We start from the raw sequence: 22,931 nt of genomic DNA, 5'->3' as shown, positions 1-22,931 counted from the left end.
TTTTACATCTTCACTGTGGAATGTTAAATATGCCTTTCTCACAAAGAATACTGCGCTGACGAATGAGATGACTGTAACTGCGTGCTAGCCTTGTGGGGAGTACGTAGAAACCCTGCTAAGCTTCCCAAACCTTATATATGTAAATGAGCCCCAAGAATTCCACTCTTTGGAATCTGTGTACCTGATGGCTGTCGGCAAGTTTTGTGCTCAAATAAACTCCACATTTAACCATTTTTTTCTGAAACTTGTTATTTAGAGTTGACAATATCATATGGCAGCCAGGAGATGGCCTGCAGATGTGAGTCACACACCACTGGATGACACCTAACTGTATTAGAAAGCAACATTCTAAACTGTCACATGACTGCTTCGCTTCCCTCCACGTGGCCAACCCTGGGTGAGCAGCTAATGCCCTTATCTGATAAGGGGCACCTGGGCTGGAGTGTCTGTGGCTTGATGAACTCAGTTTATAAAGCTTCCCACTTTACTATTGATCTGAGCCACTGTCTGTGCAGCTGGACTAAGGCCTGGCTGAGGATGGGCAGTGGCTGCACCAGCACAGTGGACCTTTCTTCCTGTTCATTTCTTCCAAACCAAAGGTCAGCATCTTCAGACTCCTATTTCATCCCGAGCCCTGCAGGGACAATGCACAGAGTCCATTCTCTTAGAGGGAAGCTTCCACAGCTACAGCCTGGAGACCCCACCCCAGGACTGTCCCTGAGGACCACCCAGGCCCTATGTCTAACCAAATGTCCATTCCTCTAACCTGAGGGCTCTGTCTCTTCTCACCACTCTCCCCAGCAGCACCCTAAACAGTAGGGATCCTGTCCTCATCCCACCACATTTATATCCATATCAAAACCCCAGTCTTTCCTTTACAAAACCAAAATGTGGCACACAAACACCATGGAATACTGTGCATCCATCAAAAAGAGAGCTCATGTCCTTTGCAGGGACAAAGATAAAGCTGGAAGCCATCACCCTCAGCAAACTAACACAGGAGCATAAAACCAAACACCGAATGTTCTCATTTATGAGTATGGGAGGGGAACATCACACACTGGGGCTGTCAGGGGCAGGGGGCAAGGGGAGAGCAGCAGGACAAATACTTAATGTATGTGGGGCTTAAAACCTAGATGACAGGTTGATAGGTGCAGCAAACCACCATGGCACATGTATACCTGTGTAACTAACCTGCACATTCTGCACAGGTATCCCAAGCTTGAAGTAAAATTTAAAAAAGCAAACCTCAGAATCAAGATTGCTAATGTACTGTGTGATATGTCGGCAACAGTATTTGAAAGAGTTTGACTTTTAATTCGCCTTTCTTGTCGTGTCTTTTTTTTTTTTTTTGAGACGGAGTTTCGCTCTTGTTACCCAGGCTGGAGTGCAATGGCGCGATCTCGGCTCAAGGCAACCTCCGCCTCCTGGGTTCAGGCAATTCTCCTTCCTCAGCCTCCTGAGTAGCTGGGATTACAGGCACGCGCCACCATGCCCAGCTAATTTTTTGTATTTTTAGTAGAGACGGGGTTTCACCATGTTGACCGGGATGGTCTTGATCTCTTGACCTCGTGATCCACCCGCCTCGGCCTCCCAAAGTGCTGGGATTACAGGCTTGAGCCACCGCGCCCAGCTTATCATGTCTTTTATAGAATTTGCTATCATGATTTTCCCAGTTAAAAGAGAGCAGTGTGAGTGTGTTCTTGTACATACAAAAATTGAAGTTACTTCTACTTAAAATATAGATAGACTCACAGGGAGACAATAAAAATGGACGTTTGCATGATGGAAAGATATGATTTGCATTCGTTTTTAGGTGACGGTTGTTTTACCCGTGGCGCAGTGCACACATGTGACATGCGCAGGCTGCTGCCTTCCTACAAACACCGTTACACCACCCAGATGTAAGCCCCCTGCCGGTCCCTCTGCAGCTAATTTCCAGGCAGTAACCCCAGGTCATACCTACTCTGATCATGATCAACACATTTTAAATGTATTTTTAAACATCATATAAATGCAAACCTACAGTATATACTCTTTTGTTTCTGATTGAAAATTATATGTGAATATGTGAATTTCACCCATGTTCCACGTGATGAAACATCTGTCATTTTGTACTGCTGGGTCAGTATGTAACATTGTAGAAAGTTGGCACAACTAGTTCACGCCTCTGTGTTTTTTACTTTGTCTCTGCTGTTTCCCATGATGGTTGCGTGAAACAAGGCTTCTGTAAAGTCCCCCAGGTGGACACCAACATCCTTGGCTCATACACGTCTCCTGGACATAGGTGGCAGGAGTGGGACTGTAGGGTCACAGATGCTGATGACTGTGGTACACACTAGAAAGCCATTTATCAAAATGGTTGAAACTAAGTATGTTCCCAGAGTAACACGACAGTTCAAGCTCCTCCACATCCTCACCACCCTTTGCATTCTTGTCTCTGATAACGTGCCTATTCTGGTGGGTGTAAGAGCGAGAAACTAGTTTCAATGTGTTCTCTGCTAATGACTTGGGAGTGAGCGCATTTTCATGTGCTGAACTTGCTGAGGTTTCTAGGATTTTGATAAGTCACACACCATTATGAGCTCCTGAATGGCTATTTAAGGTGCTTTGTTAGAAGAAGGATCCAACAGGCAAAATTGCAGAGGGATATGGAACAATGGAAAGATATTAGCAAGGACAATCTAGATTTCAGGAAAAAAAATAGAAAAAAACATAAAATGGAAATGTCACTAAAAATGGACAAATATCACAGCAAAGCAATTAAGAGAAGGCAAAATGTGAGTGAATAAAAGTCACATGAACACATGTTCTGATCCACCTGAGTTGAAAGAAACCCCTGTGGAGCCCAGCACGTCTGTGTGGGAGGAGCTGCCTGGAAGAGCAGAGAGCAAAGCAAAAGGGCTTGGGGGGAGCAGGATAGGAGTGGCAGGAGCAGCCAGAGCCCCCTCAGCAGGAAGCCAGGGAGAGGGTTTGGAGATCAGCCAGCCAGGGGCAGGGGCAAGCAAAACCTATAGGTTCCTGTGGATGCCCTAGAATTGTGCAGTTACTTCTGAGTGAGGCATGAAACCCATGAGTGTTGAGCAGACAACTAACGTTGCAATTTAAAAAATAAAAATAAATTTCCAGTCAGGCTGTGGAGCTTCAGAAGCTCTTACTCACAACAGGGCTATTTACAAGCTCAGCCATCCGGCAGGAAGTCCCTCAGCACATAGTAACATTAAGTGTGCACCCTCCATGCGGCTAGTCCACTGTGGTTCAGATATGGAGGGAAACGCGCAGGAGGAAGTCATCACTGGTCATGTGGTATCAGCAACAACCTGGCTGCTCAGCGCAGGGTTTAAATGAAAATGTAGTTTACACAGTGCTGACCCGTTGGAAGTAACAGAAATGGTTCATATGCAAATGGATGAAACTAAGTGTTTAAGTCTGAGTTTAAATCTTAGAAAAAATAAAAAATAAACACGATGAGCCCTAAAGAGGAAAAATTATTTGCTTAAGAAATAGAAACACACTATGAATTCTTTAAGTATCTGTAGAGATGATTTGGAAGTTGGAGTGGAACCGCATGATTTACACTTGAGTTGGTGACTAAGAGATGCAGGAAAACATGATTTGAAATGGTGACACAGGCCGGGTATTGTGGTTCAAGCCTGTAATCCCAGCACTTTGGGAAGCCAAGGCAGGTGGATCATGAGGTCAAGAGATCGAGACCATCCTGGTCAACATGGTGAAACCCTGTCTCTACTAAAAATACAAAAAATTAGCTGGGCATGGTGGCACGTGCCTGTAATCCCAGCTACTTAAAAAGCTGAGGCGGGAGAATTGCTTGAACCCAGGAGGCGGAGGTTGCGGTGAGCCGAGGTCACGCCATTGCACTCCAGCCTGGGTAACAAGAGCGAAACTCTGTCTCAAAAAAAAAAAAAAAAAAAAAAAAAAAAAAAATGGTGATAAAGAAAAATATGAAAAAGAGGCCTTTAGGTGGCTGATGATGAGTGTTAACAGTGTGAGTAAACTCTGTGCTTCTGGGTCCCAGGAAACACCGACAGATAGAAAGTGCCACACATGCTCTGCTGGCACAGCTGGCAGGAACAAGTGACCTCCCTTCAACCCACGCCCCCTTTATTTAGGATTCCCGGCTGCCCTGGCCCCTCTCTGAAATCATGAGCAGCTTCAGAAAGGAGGATCAGGACAGCCAAGGCTCTCCACCTGAGATTCCCCGGTGTGTCAGAGGCAGGAAGGCTCTGGGGTCTGACGGCAGTGAGGGACACTCCTGACATGGCCTCTCCCAGCTGGAAAATGACTCAGAGCCTCCATGGGAGTTTGGTCATCAGGGTGCCCACTGGGTAGATTTGGGTGGCAACACTGACCTGCTAAGGCACACCTTCACCCCACCGGGTCAGCTGTGAGAACTCAGGGCAGAGGGGCCCAGGAACAGGCAGGTCACAGCTCTTACTTAAATGCAGTGGCTCTGCTCCCGTAAAGGTTTTGCGAGATGTAAGGTGCCTTCGGAAAGCTGAGGCTCCACAGCAGAGTGTCAGGAAGCGGAGTGGCATCTGAACCATCCCCAGGGCTACTCTCTACCCTCCTCACTCACTGTACAGAGGAGGGGGCACCTCACCTGGGAACAGGGATCCACAGTCGGCTCTGCTCCACACACCCGCCCTCCTCACTATGCTGATTCTGACCCACAGTCCCTCCCCTGTCCAATTTAGGGTCTGTGGCCCAGGCAGGGCCGGCTCAGCCACCCTCAGCATCCAAAGGTTCTGAACAAATGCCACAGCTGTCTGCACTGACAGCAGCAACACTGGCAATGCTGACAGCTGGGGCCAACGTGACACGTTCTTCACATATACAGGCTATGAGCATTTTCTGTCACTGTGCTTTGTAAGGCATTTTCTTAAAGGGGACTTTTGCTAGGCCAGATAGCTTCAATACTTATGGAGACCAATGCTTTTTTCTCAAGATCAGTATTTTTCTGTCCTAAAACAACTATCTATGTGCATAGATATACAACCATGTGTATATATACATACACACACATGTATATAGCTGTATATATACACATACACATGTTCATATAAAAAACATTTGAATTATATCTCAAAGTTCCGCTAAAAAATGAACGGCTTGATATTCTAGTGCTAAGTAAGGGAGGGCTTTATTTGAAACAGTTTCCAGTAGATTCCTTTAAAAATATTATAGCAGGGATTTCTGGATCACCCCACTCCCACCTTGTTATAATTTTTGACTCTTTTCCAGTCTTGAATGCAATGAGGTGGAGGTGGAGGAAAGCCAGTGGGAACAGGAGAGCTGGTGTCGGGTGAGGCAGAGTGGGGAGAGAAGCTCCTTTAAATGGAAGCCTCTAGAACCCGAAGAAAGCAAGGGTGAGGTGGGCAATCTTCCCGCAGAGCTACCAGAGAAAGACATTAGACCCAACACTCCTGTTCACAAACACAGACAGAGGCATCTGTTTTCTTTCTTTCTTTTTTTTTTTTAGAAGAAGAAGGGGAAAAAAAGAAAAAGAGGGAAAAAGGAATATTACTTCATTCCTAAAATGGGTTTCAATAATGGCCGATCAATATTTTGAGTGTTTAAAGTGGTTAATGCGTATTTTATGTGTTTAAAATGGAGACCTCTATTGTGTTTATTTGTTCTGGCTCTGAGTTCAAGTCCTGGATATCAATTTGTTGTCTCATTGAATCTAAATCTCATTATGTGTCTTATGTATCTGGGTGTTAAGATCTCTTACTGTTGCATTAATCCTTTTACCCTTGCATCCTTGTAGCTTTGAAATCTATTTTATTAAGTGTGAGAATTGCAACTCCTGCTTTTTATTTATTTATTTTTGCTCTCCATTTGGTTGGTGAGTTTTTTTTCCATCCCCTTGTTTTGAGTCTTTGTATATCTTTAGATATATCGTTAGATTTTGTGGATAATGTATATTTTGTGTGTTTAAAATGGAGAGCCCTATTGAGTTTATTTGTTCTGGATCTTAGTTCCAGTCCCGGGTATCGTTTTCAATTTTCTGTCTCGTTGAATCTAAATCTCATTATGGGTCTTATGTATCTGGGTGTTAAGATCTCTTATTATTACATTAATCCTTTTATTCTTGTAGCTTTGAAATCTATTTTGTCAAATGTGAAAATTGCAACTCCTGCTTTTTATTTATTTATTTTTGCTCTCCATTTGGTTGGTACGTTTTTTTTCCAACCCTTTATTTTGAGTCTATGTATATCTTTGGATATACCGTTAGATTTTGTCTGTATCTTTTGATTGGGAGATTTGGTCGATTTAAATTTAGGGTTCCTGCCGTTTGATATTAACTGGCTATTTTGTCCTTTTGTTGATAAAAATTCTTCTTTATGTTAATGCTCTTTACTTTTTGGTGTATTTTTAGAAAGGGTCATACTGGTTGTTCCTTTCTGTGTATAATGCTTCTTTTAGAAGTTCTTGTAAAGCAGGCCTGGTGGTAATAAAATCTCTGAGTACTTGCTTGTTCCTAAAAAATTTTATTTTTCCTTCAAATGTAAAGCTTAAATTGGCAGGATATGAAATTCTGGGCTGAAAGTTCTGTTGATTAAGTATATTGAATATTGGCCCCCACTCTTCTAGCTTGTAGGGTTTCCATTGAGAGATCTGCTGTAAACCTAATAGGCTTACCTTTATGGGTAACTTGATCTTTCTCTCTGGCTGCCCTTAATATTTTCTCCTTCGTTTCGATCTTGGTGAATCTAACGATTATGTGCCTTGGGGTTGGTCTTCTTGAGGAATATCTTTGTGGTGTTCTCTGTATTGCCTGGGGTTGAATAGTGTCCTGCTTTGCTAAATTAGGAAAATTTTCCTGGATAATGTCCTGGAGAGTATTTTCCTGCTTGAATTCATTCTCTCCGTCACATTCAGGTACACCAATCAAGCGTATATTAGGTCTTTTCACATAGTCCCATATTGCTTGGAGACTTTGCTCATTCCTTTTTATCCTTTTTTCTCTATTCTTGTCTTGTTGTTTTGTTTCATTAAGTTGATCTTCGACCTCTGATACCCTTTCTTCTGCTTGATCCATTCGGCTGTTTAAGCTTGTACATATTTCACTAAGTTCTCGTGTTGTATTTTTCAACTCCATAAGTTCATTTGTATTCCTCTCTATATTGTCTATTCTTTTCAACATTTCATCTAACCTTTTTTCCAAGTTCTTAGTTTCTTTACATTGGGTTAGAACGAGTTCCTTTAACTCCCAGAAGTTTCTTATCATCCACCTTTTAAAGCCTACTTCAGATAATGGAACACAGTCCTTTTCCATCAGGGCTTGTTCCGTTACTGATGAGTCCTTTTCCATCAGGGCTTGTTCGGTTGCTGATGAGTCCTTTTCCATCAGGGCTTGTTCTGTTGCTGATGGGTTCTGATTTTGAGTATACTCGGCCTTCTTAGGCTGTTTTTTTCCCTTCATTGTAGATGAACCGCCTTTCTAATTAGTTTTCTGAGTCGACGTCTGACTTATTGATTCCCAGTGTTGGGATCCGAGCAACCCACTGTGGCAGCCTAAATAGCAGCGGTAAGACTGATGGTGCTCTTCTGCCCGGGAATCTCTGGTCTGGCTTCCCTCAAGTCCGCAACAAGCGGAGCTCCAAACTCCAGTCAGTAGGGGAAGCAGTCCCGTTGGCTCTGCATGAAGAGCTGCTGCGCCGAGACGCCGGCAAAACCGCTGCAGCTGCCACAAGAGTCGCGCTGGCAACCCGTGGGGCTCCTCCACTGCGAATCGGCTGATCGGTGAGTGACGAAAATTTGTCTAAAAGTGTGGTGTCGTCTCATTCTCTGGGCTTTCACTGGGAGCTACAATCCTGAGCTGTTAGTGGTCGGCCATCTTGGATCGATCTCTATCGGCATCTGTTTTCTTAAAACAACTCTTTCTATATAGAAAAGAAATAATTAAAAGGGGAAAATTCTGGTTTAGTTATTTCATTCAATTATTAATAACTTTTGAAACAAAAACTGTAAAAGTGGAACTCAAATTATTGTTTAATAATCTGGATCTGTGGCTCAGATACAGATTGAGCAAAACAGCCATGGATGAAGTCCCAGCAGTGGATGATGTCCCTAGCAGTGGATGTTGCCCCGGCCATGAATGAAGTCCCAGAAGTGGGTGATGCCCCGGCCGTGAAGGAAGTTCCAGCAGTGGATGATGCCCCTGCCGTGGATGAAGTTCCAGCAGTGGATGATGCCCCCGCCGTGAAGTCCCAGCAGTGGATGATGCCCCCACAGTGCATGCCCCCAGCAGTGGATGATGCCCTCAGCAGATGATGCCCCCACAGTGGATGATGCCCCCACAGTGGATGATGCCCCCAGCAGTGGATGATGCCCCAGCTGTGGATGATGACTCAGCTGTGGATGCCCCAGCTGTGGATGATGACTCAGCTGTGGATGATGAACCAATTGTGGATGATGCCCCCAGCAGTAGATGATGCCCCAGCCATGGATGATGACTCAGCTGTGGATGATGCCCCAGCTGTGAATGATGACTCAGCTGTGGATGATGAACCAGTTGTGGATGATGCCCCAGCCATGGATGATGACTCAGTCCTGGATGATGACCCAGCCGTGGATGAAAGCCAACAGTTGTTTTCCAGAAAAGTCTAATACATAAGTCATTACTGAGATTTATCAAGAAAAAAGGGAAATCACAAAATGAATATCAGAAATTAACAGAAAGACAACCACAGAGAGAGCAGAGATTACAAAACAGTGAGCGGACATTATGAATACATAACTTGCTTTAAAGCAACGTTTTGTTTCACTTGGGCTGGTGGCTGTACGCCACAGTCAGCCAATAGTGAGAGTCCTCATCGGGGAGGCTTGGGTTGAGACTGAGGGTCTTTAACCCACATGCACAACAGAGTTGCCACGAGGGGGTGGAAACCAGGCTACCAACCACATGCTGCACAGAGTTCCTACCTGTCCCTCCCCTCACCATTTTCACCTGGCTGGGTTTGAGCATTTTAGGGCTTGGGAAGATATTACTACATCTACTAAAAGACATCATGGATCCTTATGTGCATTGGCCAGCTGCTGAGCAAATTAACTTCACAACTGAAGTGGGCCACCCTGGCCCGTGTGGTCCCCCACGCCTCTTAGAATTTGTGAGCTTGGGGCCTACCGGAGGGTGGACGGTGGGAGGAGGAAAGGATCAGGAAAATAACTGATATGAGGCTGAATACGTGGATGATGAAATAACCTGTACAACAAACGCTCGTGACCCATGTTTATGCATGTACCGAACCTGCTCATCCTGCACAGGTTCCCCAAACAAAAAGAATCTGTGAGCCGACCCGAACACCTGGGATCTGTGAGCTGACCCGAACACCTGGGATCTGTGAGCCGACCCGAACACCTGGGATCTGTGAGCCGACCCGAACACCTGGGATCTGTGAGCCGACCCGAACACCTGGGATCTGTGAGCCGACCCAAACACCTGGGATCTGTGAGCTGACCCAAACACCTGGGATCCTTGTGCTTTTCACACTGATGACTATGCCGGTCTGTGGGGAGATGTGCCTGTAACTGCCCTGGGTCGTTTGACCATGGAGGCCACTTTATAACGATGGGCAGGCAGTGTCTGGGACCTCCTTAGGGCTTCTACACAAATGCTGGACTCCCTGCGTGGTGGCAAACACCCCGTGACTAACAGCATGCCAGTAGTTGCCAGTGTCGGCACAGGCCCACACCACTGGGTTTGTTTTCACTTTTTCATTCAGGAACTCGGGAGCTGGGGCCACCCCTTGGCCCTTCAGGTTCTCCACCTGAGCAGTGAGGATAATAAACCAGATCCAGGGATGGCTCTGGTGAGGGGGGAGGAGTCACTGTACAGAGTAGAGTGGGGCTGGATTTTATTTTATTTTTTTTTTTAAGAAGGGGAAAAGAAAAAAGAGGGAAAAAGGAATATTACTTCATTCCTAAAATGGGTTTCAATAATGGCTGATCAATATTTTGAGTGTTTAAAGTGGTTAATGCATATTTTATGTGTTTAAAATGGAGACCTCTATTGTGTTTATTTGTTCTGGCTCTGAGTTCAAGTCCTGGATATCGTTATCAATTTGTTGTCTCGTTGAATCTAAATCTCATTATGTGTCTTATGTATCTGGGTGTTAAGATCTCTTATTGTTGCATTAATCCTTTTACCCTTGCATCCTTGTGGCTTTGAAATCTATTAAGTGTGAGAATTGCAACTCCTGCTTTTTATTTATTTTTGCTCTCCATTTGGTTGGTGAGTTTTTTTCCATCCCCTTATTTTGAGTCTTTGTATATCTTTAGATATATCATTAGATTTTGTGGATAATGTATATTTTGTGTGTTTAAAATGGAGAGCCCTATTGAGTTTATTTGTTCTGGATCTTAGTTCCAGTCCCGGATATCGTTATCAATTTTCTGTCTCGTTGAATCTAAATCTCATTATGGGTCTTATGTATCTGGGTGTTAAGATCTCTTATTATTACATTAATCCTTTTACCCTTGTATCCTTGTAGCTTTGAAATCTACTTTGTCAAATGTGAAAATTGCAACTCCTGCTTTTTATTTATTTTTGCTCTCCATTTGGTTGGTACGTTTTTTTTTCCAACCCTTTATTTTGAGTCTATGTATATCTTTGGATATACTGTTAGATTTTGTCTGTATCTTTTGACTGGGAGATTTGGTCGATTTAAATTCAGGGTTGCTGCCTTTTGATATTAACTGGCTATTTTGTCCTTTCGTTGATAAAAATTCTTATGTTAATGCTCTTTACTTTTTGGTGTATTTTTAGAAAGGGTCATACTGGTTGTTCCTTTCTGTGTATAGTGCTTCTTTTAGAAGTTCTTGTAAAGCAGGCCTGGTGGTAATAAAATCTCTGAGTACTTGCTTGTTCCTAAAAAATTTTATTTTTCCTTCAAATGTAAAGCTTAAATTGGCAGGATATGAAATTCTGGGCTGAAAGTTCTGTTGATTAAGTATATTGAATATTGGCCCCCACTCTTCTAGCTTGTGGGGTTTCCGTTGAGATCTGCTGTAAGCCTAATAGGCTTACCTTTATGGGTAACTTGATCTTTCTCTCTGGCTGCCCTTAATATTTTCTCCTTCGTTTCGATCTTGGTGAATCTAACGATTATGTGCCTTGGGGTTGGTCTTCTTGAGAAATATCTTTGTGGTGTTCTCTGTATTGCCTGGGGTTGAATAGTGTCCTGCTTTGCTAAATTAGGAAAATTTTCCTGGATAATGTCCTGGAGAGTAATTTCCTGCTTGAATTCATTCTCTCCGTCACATTCAGGTACACCAATCAAGCGTATATTAGGTCTTTTCACATAGTCCCATATTGCTTGGAGACTTTGCTCATTCCTTTTTATCCTTTTTTCTCTATTCTTGTCTTGTTTTGTTTCATTAAGTTGATCTTCGACCTCTGATACCCTTTCTTCTGCTTGATCCATTCGGCTGTTTAAGCTTGTACATATTTCACTAAGTTCTCGTGTTGTATTTTTCAACTCCATAAGTTCATTTGTATTCCTCTCTATATTGTCTATTTTCAACATTTCATCTAACCTTTTTTCCAAGTTCTTTCTTTACATTGGGTTAGAACGAGTTCCTTTAACTCCCAGAAGTTTCTTATCATCCACCTTTTAAAGCCTACTTCAGATAATGGAACACAGTCCTTTTCCATCAGGGCTTGTTCCGTTACTGATAAGTCCTTTTCCATCAGGGCTTGTTCGGTTGCTGATGAGTCCTTTTCCATCAGGGCTTGTTCTGTTGCTGATGGGTTCTGACCTTGAGTATACTCGGCCTTCTTAGGCTGTTTCTTTCCCTTCATTGTAGATGAACCACCTTTCTAATTAGTTTTCTGAGTCGACGTCTGACTTATTGATTCCCAGTGTTGGGATCCGAGCAACCCACTGTGGCAGCCTAAATAGCAGCGGTAAGACTGATGGTGCTCTTCTGCCCGGGAATCTCTGGTCTGGCTTCCCTCTTGAGTCCGCAACAAGCGGCTCTGACTTCCCGGAGCTCCAAACTCTAGTCAGTAGGGGAAGCAGTCCCGTTGGCTCTGCATGAAGAGCTGCTGCGCCGAGACGCCGGCAAAACCACTGCAGCGGCCACAAGAGTCGCGCTGGCGACCCGTGGGGCTCCTCCACTGGGAATCAGCTGATCGGTGAGTGACGAAAATTTGTCTAAAAGTGTGGCGTTGTCTCGTTCTCTGGGCTTTCACTGGGAGCTACAATCCTGAGCTGTTAGTGGTCGGCCATCTTGGATCGATCGTCTGGATTTTATTTTTTAGAAGTGGACACTGGTGACTGGGCTGTGTAAATGGGAAATCTCTCCTGAGAAAACACTCGGCCTCGCCTGCACAGAAGCACACACATTCACACACATGATGCAGCCTCACACAAGACACCGCCAATCCTCAAGGACCCAACTCAGTGCCACCCAGAAGGGAGCACAGCTGCTGCCTCAAAATTTGGCCATGATTTTTCCCTGGAAAACTCAGGTTTTTAAAGAACACTTTCACTATGCTTATTCCTATCACAATCCCAGAATCAGGGTGGCACTGCACATAGAAACCAGCTTTGTTTTCTTGACAATAATTCCAGAATACATACCAGAGTCATACTTCAGATGCAACACTGGCACTACCTGCAACACAGAAACAAAGCAGTATGAGGGCACGGCGTGCTGTGGATTGTTTGCACGAGGTTCTGCTTCTCTCAATGAGTACTGAAAACCTGATCAGAAACATAGTCAACTGCTACAGTAATCAAAACGGCATGGTACTAATACCGAAACCGAGATGTAGACCAATGAACAGAACAGAGCTTCACTGGATGGGACAGAATGGGCGGCCACAGAGGCCTGGGATAGATTTTATGTCCCTGCAACACAACAGGGAGCACACTTCATGGCATGCTGATGCTTACTGAATGGTACAACTGAGGACAGGGTGACTCTGATTTTATCTGTTCTTATTCCAAGAGGCTCAACAACATGCTCTATGGAAGCGTGATCCTTCCAACGCACTCATCTATCCTTTCAGTAAGTTTTCACTCCCTCAGCCAAAGAGCTTCTCCATCTGGGTTTCTGCAACACCAATCTCAAACCCATAAAGCAATGGGTCACAGCAACCCCACTGGGCTCACACGCCCAGCTGCGGAAGCAAACTTCACTTTACGGCAAGTCTACTTCTCCATGACAGGCAGTGCAGCACGTTAGTTCATAGATTAGCCTTCGGTGTTAGAGATCCAGCTGTGGGCGTGTCTCATGAATAATTTACTTACCCGAGACTCACATTCCTCATCTGTGTAATGAATAGAACCAAACTAATTATGCCTCAGAGTGACTGTGATGCTTCAAGGAGGCAACACAGAGATGTGACTGCGTAGTATCCATGACTCAGATGTGTGTCAGTTACCCTTTCCATTTTAATAACTTAGTCATGTGGCACAGTGACATTTTGATCAATGACTACTTACATGGCTGGGGTCAGACGGGCGTACACAAACCTACTGGCCAGCATCATTAGATTAAAACAAAATTTTTGCTTAAAAATTTTAAGTAAGATGCTATACAAATGAAAGACTAACCTCAGTGATGAAATTTTTAGGGAAAGAAAAAACAGAGTTCACAAGGATTTGGAGAAATGTCTCCTCACATGTGCTGCTACAGGAGCATGAATTAGCATCACCATTTTGAAAAGTATTTGGCACTATTCATGACAATAAAAGATATGTTCCCTTCTAACAATCTACTTCACAGAAATGAGTGCCAGTATTATTCCAAAACCATTGACAAAAATACTCAAAGCAACATTACTTATGTTATAACAGGCATAATTATTTAAAAACAAAAGAAGAAAATTCTATGTCAATCAACAGTAGAGTGGATAAACTGTAATACGTGACTACAGTGGAATGGTACGCAACAAGGAGATGGAAGAATGACAGTTACACTTACAAACTTGAATGAATTTCAAATCATAATGTGAGCGAAAAAGCCAGACACCGAGAAACACATATTGACTTATTCTATGTATGACAGTCCAAAGCTGGAGAGTCTAAACAAGTCATTAGCAGTCAGAGCAGGTCCCTTAAGGAAGATTAAAGGAGGAGGGAAATTTCAGGGAGGAACCAGGGATGTCTGCACTGGTGCCATCTCACCCTCTCAGACGTCAGGGTCCCAAGAGGGTGCTGGCAATATTTAGGTGGTTCAAAGGTCTCATGAAGAAAAGCAAATGGCAGCAGCGAACCCAGTTCTAATGAAGCGCCCCAGACTGGAGAGAGGGTGCCGCTGAGTTTTGCATCTTACTATGTAAAATCAGGATCCTCCAAAAATAAAATGTCATCCGTAGCGTGGACAGAATCATGTGCTGTCAGCACATTTTATCCTCTGGAGTTTCCTGCACAACTTTTAGCAATCTGTGAATAAAAGGTCCAGCACTTAACTTATAAATATCAACTTAGAGAACAATGGAAACCTAATTTTTGAAGACAGGAAATAGTGTGATGCCATATTCTGTGGGAAGAATGGAAACCTAATTTTTGAAGACAGGAAATAGTGTGATGCCATCTTCTGTGGGAAGGAACTCTTGGTTTCCCCAAAAATTAGAGAACTGGAGAGAAAGAAGCCTCATCTCAGAATCTGCGGTAGGGGTGGGAAGTGGAGGCTACAAATGCGCTCAAGGTCAGACTCCTTCTCTGCCTTCCCAGGAGACTGGAGATGCACCAGTGAGCCCAGAGTGAATATTCACTCTGCCATCCACCCCTGGGAGATCCCTTTAAACCCGCAGACAGGACAGAAACATAAACGTGCTATATATAACAAGTCTTAAAAGTTCAGAGGGTGATTATCAATTTCCCCCCAGCAGAGCTTTTTCTCTAAGTTCAAGTAAATGCCTGTGAGACAGATGTTCTGACAGATTCCTTCCTTTCCTTACAGATGACACTCAATGCCCAGCGCTACATCCCTTGTGCATAATCCCAAGGAGTGCTGAGTAATCCAAACCAAAGGTTTTGATGCTTCACTGGGCAGAAAAGAGCAGGTGTACTGCAGAGACCATCTCTAATGATCACAGCACCTTCACAGCCCAGAGACACAGTTCCTACCTTTATGACAACAAACTCTGAAAAGAGCAAACCAAACCTTGCACACATTTTCATTTTTTCCTGATTTCATACCCCCTTCTTCAGCCCCTCAAGCAGCGGGGATAACATGAAGGCTCTTAGGAGCCCTTTCCCATTGGGTCCTACCTGGCAAGTAGTTCCCTACCTTGGGGGTCGTCTTTACTGAGTGTGAAGACCCTCTCCAGAGGCCGGTCTTTAGAAACAAAAACATCAGGACAAGTCATTAGAGTGACTCACCCACTCCTCTTCCTCCAGCTGAAGCCACGTCGGCTCACACAACATCCCCTGGCTGGTCCTCGGGGTTCACATGCATTCATACAGCCCCTCTGATCAGAGTTATACACTTACAAAATTATTTGCTCTCATTAGACGCCCCCATGTTCTTTAACCAGAACCCAGGGTCAGGTTTCTATATATTAAAATCAGCAGATGAGCTACTTCCAGGTACATGCCGCAATCAGAAACTGACGAGATCTGCAATTAGACGAAAGAAGACGCTATGAGGATCAGATTAATTCCTCTCACCCCCCCCCCCCCACAGATCTGTTAGTCTCTTGAAGACCTCAGGAAACTAGTTGTAAGACAATGGTTGAGGCAAAGGCCAAGAATCAAACATGCTAGAATACAGGACAGCTGTGGAAAAGACAAGCCCTTTTCCCACAGAATTTATCTATGAAGTTGATTGACACTGGCAAATACACAATGCCTAAACCAAAGAGGAGAACTGGTGAGGAAAATTCCTCTGCGTTACAGTTGATGATGGATGCTGTCATTTAGAAACATTCTAATGTATCACCTATCCGATGGGAAGACACTCCCCCTGAACTCCACCCCCACCAAGAGGATTAGACATGTTCTACATAATGTGCCTTCTCAGATTATCACAATTAACAAAAGGCAAGAAATCAGGAAAGAAATCATTCTTTTTACATTTTGTTTTCTTTTGAAGTTTAAGTTCCAGGATGCATGTGCAGGACTGTGCAGGTTTATTACACAGGTAAACACGTGCTATGCTGCTTTGCTGCATGTATCAACCCATCACCTAGGTTTAAGCCCCGCATCCATTAGCTATTTATCCAGATGCTCTCCCTCCCCAATCCCCACCTGACAGGGCATTCTTTAGAGGACAAAAAGGGTTCTTACCTCGTAATCATCCACAGAAGTAAATGTCTCACTGTCCTCAGAAGGAGCTGGAAGGAGACAGGGTAAAACTCAGTACCCTGGTGGCTGGAGACTGTGAGTAACTCAGGGAGCTTTGCTGCGTGTGGCATATGGAGTGTGGGACTGAAGATTCTGAGACCATCTCACAGAAACAACTATGTTCAAATAGCGCCGTGAGGGAGTCGCACCAGATATCCTTCATCTTAGACAATGCCAAGACCTAATAATACTCTCGCATTCCCAATTCCCTTAAGATATTGACCAATCAAAAAGCAAGGCTTAGATGTTTGCTGTGACATAGGCTGGAAAAACTGGTCTCCTGAAACAAGTAATCATTAAATACCAGAGCAAGGAATGACAAACGCTGCCCACAGAACACATGGACACACATCCTCTCATCTCTATCTTATTAAAATACAACAGGAACAGGTCAGACCTCTACAGTTATTTTTTTATTTTTGTTCTGGCTTCACAGCCCCCCCTAGGTTCCAAAGCAACAGGTGTAACCCAACTGCTCCCAGAAATACTCTTAGGGTATCATTTTCATTTTTTTTGTTTGTTTGAGACAGAGTCTTGCTCTGTCACCAGGCACCAGGCTGGAGTGCAGTGGCGGGATCTTGGCTCACTGCAGCATCCGCCTCCTGGTTTCAAGCAATTCTGCCACAGCCTCCCGAGTAGCCGGGACTACAGGTGCACGCTAATTTTTAGTAGAGACAGAGTTTTGCTATGTTGGCCAGGATTGTCTTGATCCCTTGACCTCGTGATCCGCCCATCTCAGCCTCCCAAAGTGTTCGCACTACAGGCGTGAGCTGCCACGCCTGGTCTAGGGTATCGTTTTCCACCTGCAGAAATTGTCCTATTGCAGCTTCCCTCATGGTGTCCACTGGCCAATCTTTAGAGACACAAATCTCAGCAAGAAGTTATTTCAGAGAGTAACTCACCCACCCTCCTACTCCAGGTGAGGTCACACTGTATGAAAAGAGGTCACCCTGAGCTTTCCTAGTGTTCTCAGATGCCCTCCAGGCCCTGTGGAGCCAGAGGTCTTCAACAAGGCATTGCTCACACTTTCCAGCCTTCAAGTGAAAAAGAGGAGCTGGAGGAATCACCTTCCATTTGTCCTTCCACTGGCCCACGACAGGTCTCACCTCCAATCCCACAACCCTGAGATCCCAACTTTGATGTGCACGCTTTCAATGAGATGAGTCCGACAGTCAGACCCTGGGCCAGGCTCACAGCAGACATGCAAGATGGCATTCTGTGGGGATGGAAATGCTCTCTGCTGTATGGCTGCTGGGCCACTGCATGGTGGCTGTTGTGATGAGGTTTTAAATATTTCATTGTATATCTTTAAGTTTATTTAAGTAAAGAGAGACATGTATATGACTGAGAAGCACGCTACATGGGACAGCTCCAGAGATCCAGACATGAGGAAGACCTGACTCCCCTCTCCTGGTGTTTTTTGCAGAACTGTTTGCTGCTCTGATCCTACCACACATTTACAGTTACTTCCTGGGCATCTGCACAAGGGCCAGTCACTGTGTGGGGCTGGGGATAGAACAGTGAGGACAATATCCAGGTCCAGATGGATTCCAGCAGAATTCCAGAGCTTGCACCCAGCAGAAGAGCGTGGCCCTGCACACCCTGTCTAGAATAGATCAGAGCAGCAGGAGCAGAAAGGTGGGGGTGTCTCACTGTCCGCAGGAGCTCGCCCTCATCTCCAGGGACCCTGACTCAGAAGCTGGGCAGGCTCCAGGATGAGTGTGGGGCTCAACAGGCTGGACAGGCTGAGAACACCTTTCCACACCTGCACTAGATCCCAGACCAGGGGTGACTGAGAGCTCATCCCAGGGGTGTGTTCATTAAAACATCCATGGAGCCTAATGTATCCTTCCCAGGACTGAGCTCTGGGGTAAGGACAAATGAGGAAGACACAATCACTGCCCTGCTAGTAAACACCCAGAGTCAGGGTTCCCCTATTGACCTGTGGGAAGACTCAGACTTTGAGATAAAAGATTTTAAACCATCTCCAATATAAGTGGAAACTGAGATGTTATGGATCCACAGAAGAGTTGAAAGAATGACCTGGACTCTGGGATCAGTCCCCATCCCTTTGCTGAGACCACCCTGCACTGGAACTCATGTCCCTCCCCACCTGCCCTGCTACTTGGGAGTGCTGCAGCTGCCCAGGCCAAGAGCTGGGGGACTCTGTCCAGTTGAAAAGCATTTCTGGGTCAGAAGACCCTTGGCCAACAGGGTCTACTGAAAAAACATTCCTCAGGAGACTTCCCAAATAGGTGAAAAATATAAACGTACCTGTATGAGCCCCAAGATCAGGCCTGGGACTCATGGGAACCTGATTCCTGTTCTGCCCTTCTCAGCAATTTCTGATGTCATTGCAGAGACACAGAGATGGAGAAGACATGGGTCGGGAAGGAAGCCCCTTTCTCAACGCATTTAGGGTTATGTTCACACCAAGCTTTCGACAGAGGAAGGCCAAGTCCTACTCATTCCTCCCCAGAAAGGGTCTCATACCCTGCCTGGTCCCTGGTGATGATGCTGAACTGATGCCCCTAACATTGCAACCTTGACATTCTCTTTTAACAATGTCCCAAATGTCCTCATTTTTTCCCCCTCTGATCCTCTAGATCATGTTCCCCTTCAGGTCTAGCACGAGGCTCTCTATTGCTCTCTCCCATGGAGCCCACTGAGCAGCTGTCCATGAGTACTGAGAACCTCAGTGTTGGTAACACCGACATTTTCCTTGACTCACACACACAGCAGCGCCCCTGCAGCACCACTGGGAAGCTTCAAGATTAAAGATGTCTAGGACAATCTGGTCCTGAGAAAATCACTTCTGGGGTGAACAAGTGACATTGCCTAATCAAACAGTTTCATTCTTTTGTTCCATTGCAAAAATACTGACACATACAGGACAATCAAGTCTTACTGAAAAGCAATGCATTTCCACAGACGCATGCTCCAAAAAAAACCCTCAAACCATCATGTGGTCCACTTGATCTTCATCATGACCTAAAGCAGCTACCTTGACTCTGCGTGTGAAGGTTTTCAGAAAAAAACAAAAACCTAATTAACAGTAGCATCAATAGGGCATGATGGAGATTCTCCTGTCCCAGAGCCGAGTTCTTCACAAAGCCATCTGTTTCTCACACCACGCCCCAGATCCTCACACCTATCAGGAAGCTGAAGCAGGGGTTCTCCAGAGAAAAGCAAGCAACAAAATCCCCCGACTCATCGCTTAGATCTGTCATTAGGAAGAAGTGGTATCAGAATATGTACAATGTTAGAGAGAGGAACAACACACACGGGGGCCCGCTGGGGGCCAAGCGGGAGGGAGAGCATCAGAATACACAGCTAATGTATGAGGGGCTTAATACCTAGGTGAAGGGTAGACAGGTGCAGCAAAGCATGCCACACTTTGACCTGTGTAACAAACCCGCACATACTGCACATCCTGGACACTGAAATCAAATTTAAATTAAAAAAGAAACTGCCAGAGTAGGCAAATCTAGAGAAACAGAAAGTAGATTAGCGGCTGCCTAGAACCAGGGGTGTGGAGCTTGGACAAAATAGGAAGTGGCTACAAATGGCTATGGGGTTTCTCTGAGGGGTGATGAAAAGATTCTAAAACTAGATTGTGCCGACGGCTGCACAAACCTGTAAATACAGTAAAAACACACCACCCACGTTAAATAAGTGAACGGTTCTGCATGTCAACTATGTGTCAATAAAGCGGTTTTAAAGAAAAGAACACTTACAGGGCTGACTTGGGGCTGTCGCGGTGGTCTGAGACGAGAAAAAAACAAAACGCCATGAGCATCAGACCACACTGAGTGCAGCTGGGGAAGGTCTTTTCACTTGGTGACATTAGAAAGCAAGATAGCAGGCTAGGCGCAGTGGGTAACACCTGTAATCCCAGCATGTTGAAACACTGAGGCGGGCAGACCATGAGGTCAAGATACTAAGAACATCCAGGCGAACATGGTGAAACCCCATCTATATTAAAAACTACAATAAAGCTGAGCGTGGTGGTGGCGTGAGCCTGTAGTCCCAGCTACTCGGGAGGCTGAGGGAGTAGAATTGCTTGAACCCCATAAGTGGAGCTTGCAGTGATCCAAGATCACACCACTGCATTATAGCCTGGTGACAGAAAGAGACTCTGTATTATAAAAAACAACAGCAACAACAACAAAACCATATGTAAAACATTGATACAGTCACTGGCCCCAAATGAAAAACAGGGGATGTTTACAGAAAATGCAGGGGGTTTAGAATATTTAGCAAGTGTATATGCTAGCTGGGAAATACAACATTATTTTTCAAAAAGAAAAAGTTGCTACTAAGAAATATGCTTGCTGCTAGTTGGTCAGTGATGTTATCTTTTGAATGACAACATCAATCAGGCCTCAGTTAGTCATAAACTCCAGTGACTGGTAGCAAGAGTCCATGACAGCTGAGGCCTGATTCACGATGGCAGTCAAAGATGATACTCACTTGATATTCTAGAAGCATGCATCTTAATATGTGAGGTGACGTCTCCTCCTGAAGCCTCTAAGTAGCACACTCTTCTGGGTCTTGACCAGGAGGTAGGAGAACACCGAGAGACAGTCAGTGCACTGGTGCTGCTGAGGAATCCCACAAGGAGGCTTGGGGGATGTGGACCGAAGCTGCAGTGTATGGAGCTGCACTGCTGACAAGCATGGACTGAGATGCTCCTGGACCACTCTCCTTGGTGTTGAAGGAATGCAAAGGAGAGGGGCAGAAGAAATGAGAGAGTCTTGGCTTTCTAGCTAGGGCACTCATCACTGTGAAACAGTCTGAGAACCAGTTAATACAGAAAGGTATGTATGGCTCAGCGAAATCATCTCATCACACCTGCTGCCCACCTGAAGATCTAGGCAAATCCCATATTTTATGAAACATTACAGGATTATTTAACTTTTGTGGATCTACATATCCTGGTACTACATCTGTCATGTATCCTGTTGTGTTTCTAAAATTGTAGTAAAGCATACATATTTATTATTTTAGTTAATTGTGCATTTTAATGATATTATATTCTGTGAGTAACATTCATGATGCTGTGTCAATAATGAGAAAAATCTAAATTCATAATCTAGCTTCCACCTTGGGCAATGAAAGGAAAACAGCAGTGTAATGTCAAATAGAGAAAAAATACAATGATTGCAGAAATTAATGGAATAAAAAACAGTAAATCAGAGAAAATTTACAAAACAAAAAACCAGTTCTTTGAAAAGATCAATAAAATTGATAAACCTCTACCTTGTCCAACCACAAAGAAAAAGAAGGAAGTCACGATGTACCAATAATATCAGTTGAAGACGAGTGGAATCAAAAATAATAATAAAGGAATATTGTGAACACATCTGTGCTCACACTTGGATACATTATATGAAATGAGCTAATTTTTTGGATCTGTTTCAGGTTAAAAGTCTTCTCAGGATAAATGAATCATCTGAATAGGCCTATATTTATTTTAGAAATTGAATCAATAATTAGTATCTTCTCAAAAAAACCCAAAACACTACCTTCAGATGAATTCACTGGTAAATTCTACCAAAATTCTCACAAAGAAACGTAGTGTTACCATACAAGTAAGTAACCATAATTTTAGCATTGCCTTAGTTACATTGTAAAAATTATGTTTCCAAACAAGACACAAGAAGGTTTATATCTGCTGTATTCATAATTGCCCAAACTGAGAGCAAATGTCTAAATATTTGAGATGTCCTTTACTATCAAAAGTGAACCAAGTCTGGGCAACATGGTGAAATCCTGTCTCTACAAAAAAAGTAAAATTTTAAAAAATAGCTTGGTATAAAGCATGTGCATTACAGCCAACTGCTTGGGAGGCTGAGGTAGAAGGATCAGCTGAACATGGGGAGGTCAAGATTGCAATGAGCTGTGATTGCACCAGTGCACTCCTGGGTGACAAAATGAGACTTTCTCACAAAAATAAAGAAACAAAAAGAACCAAACTCTAAGTTGTCAACGTAACTTTCCTTGTGTAGTTGCGTCACCCGTTGATTAAATGCATTTCAATGGGCACAAATGAAATAAATGAAGAACCTGACACAGCATTTACTGAGTTTCTCTCATATGGGACACTGGATGAGTAAACTGAAATTATTTGCTTCAATCATCTTCATGATATAATTTCCACACTACCTTCATTTTCACTGTGGCAAATTTTCTTGCGCCTCCTCTTTGCTGCCCAGCTCCTGGCGCGGCCAGCCAAACCTGCAAGGCAGAAATGCATCATAATAAAGACAGTGCTTGACATCTTGCTGGCAGAGGACCACAGAGAAATTAGTAAAAATGTTCTCAGTTTAAACTTTTGATCCTAGTTTTCACCGAGTGCTTTTCAATGCTACCTGAATTCGATCTGGGTTCTAGGAAGATTTGTTTGTGCAGGCAGATACCTTTATTCAGATGAGACAATATAGAAAAGCAGAAGTTCCAAGTTACCAAAAAAATAGGCTGGGTTCAAATCCTACTTAGAATCTGCACATACCTGGGAGAGGGATATGAACCCATCTGTGCCTCTCGTCCCTATTCTCAGATGTGGAAACGTTAGTAGATCTAGGCTATAGACCTACTAAGCTC

The 22,931-nt window shown here is 44.1% G+C and overlaps 1 protein-coding gene across 50 annotated transcripts in view; it reads right to left on the bottom strand.

The window, feature by feature from the left end:
* Positions 1-6,496: 6,496 nt before the first annotated feature.
* LOC100896535 (glycoprotein Ib platelet subunit beta) overlaps positions 6,497-22,931 on the bottom strand; it is a 31,347-nt gene continuing 14,912 nt past the window's right edge. For 8 of the 50 annotated variants that reach the window (XM_078341855.1, XM_078341838.1, XM_078341880.1 and 5 more), the window contains 5 exons: positions 22,494-22,565; positions 20,799-21,032; positions 16,269-16,315; positions 12,612-15,599; positions 6,497-7,907 (listed from right to left, as the gene is read on the bottom strand). In XM_078341855.1, the coding sequence (XP_078197981.1) occupies positions 15,510-15,599; positions 16,269-16,315; positions 20,799-21,032; positions 22,494-22,565 (443 nt within the window). In that variant the 3' untranslated portion in view covers positions 6,497-7,907; positions 12,612-15,509. Of the gene's footprint in view, positions 8,649-11,587; positions 12,355-12,611; positions 15,600-16,268; positions 16,316-20,798; positions 21,033-22,493; positions 22,566-22,931 lie in introns of those variants that run through there. The other 42 variants (XM_078341924.1, XM_078341933.1, XM_078341940.1 and 39 more) reach the window with 17 other exon arrangements.

This window comes from Callithrix jacchus, chromosome 1 (genome assembly GCF_049354715.1).
Source record: "Callithrix jacchus isolate 240 chromosome 1, calJac240_pri, whole genome shotgun sequence".
NCBI classification, from domain to species: domain Eukaryota; kingdom Metazoa; phylum Chordata; class Mammalia; order Primates; family Cebidae; genus Callithrix; species Callithrix jacchus.
Note: the sequence above shows the minus strand (reverse complement) of the source record. Positions and strands in the feature narration are given on the sequence as shown.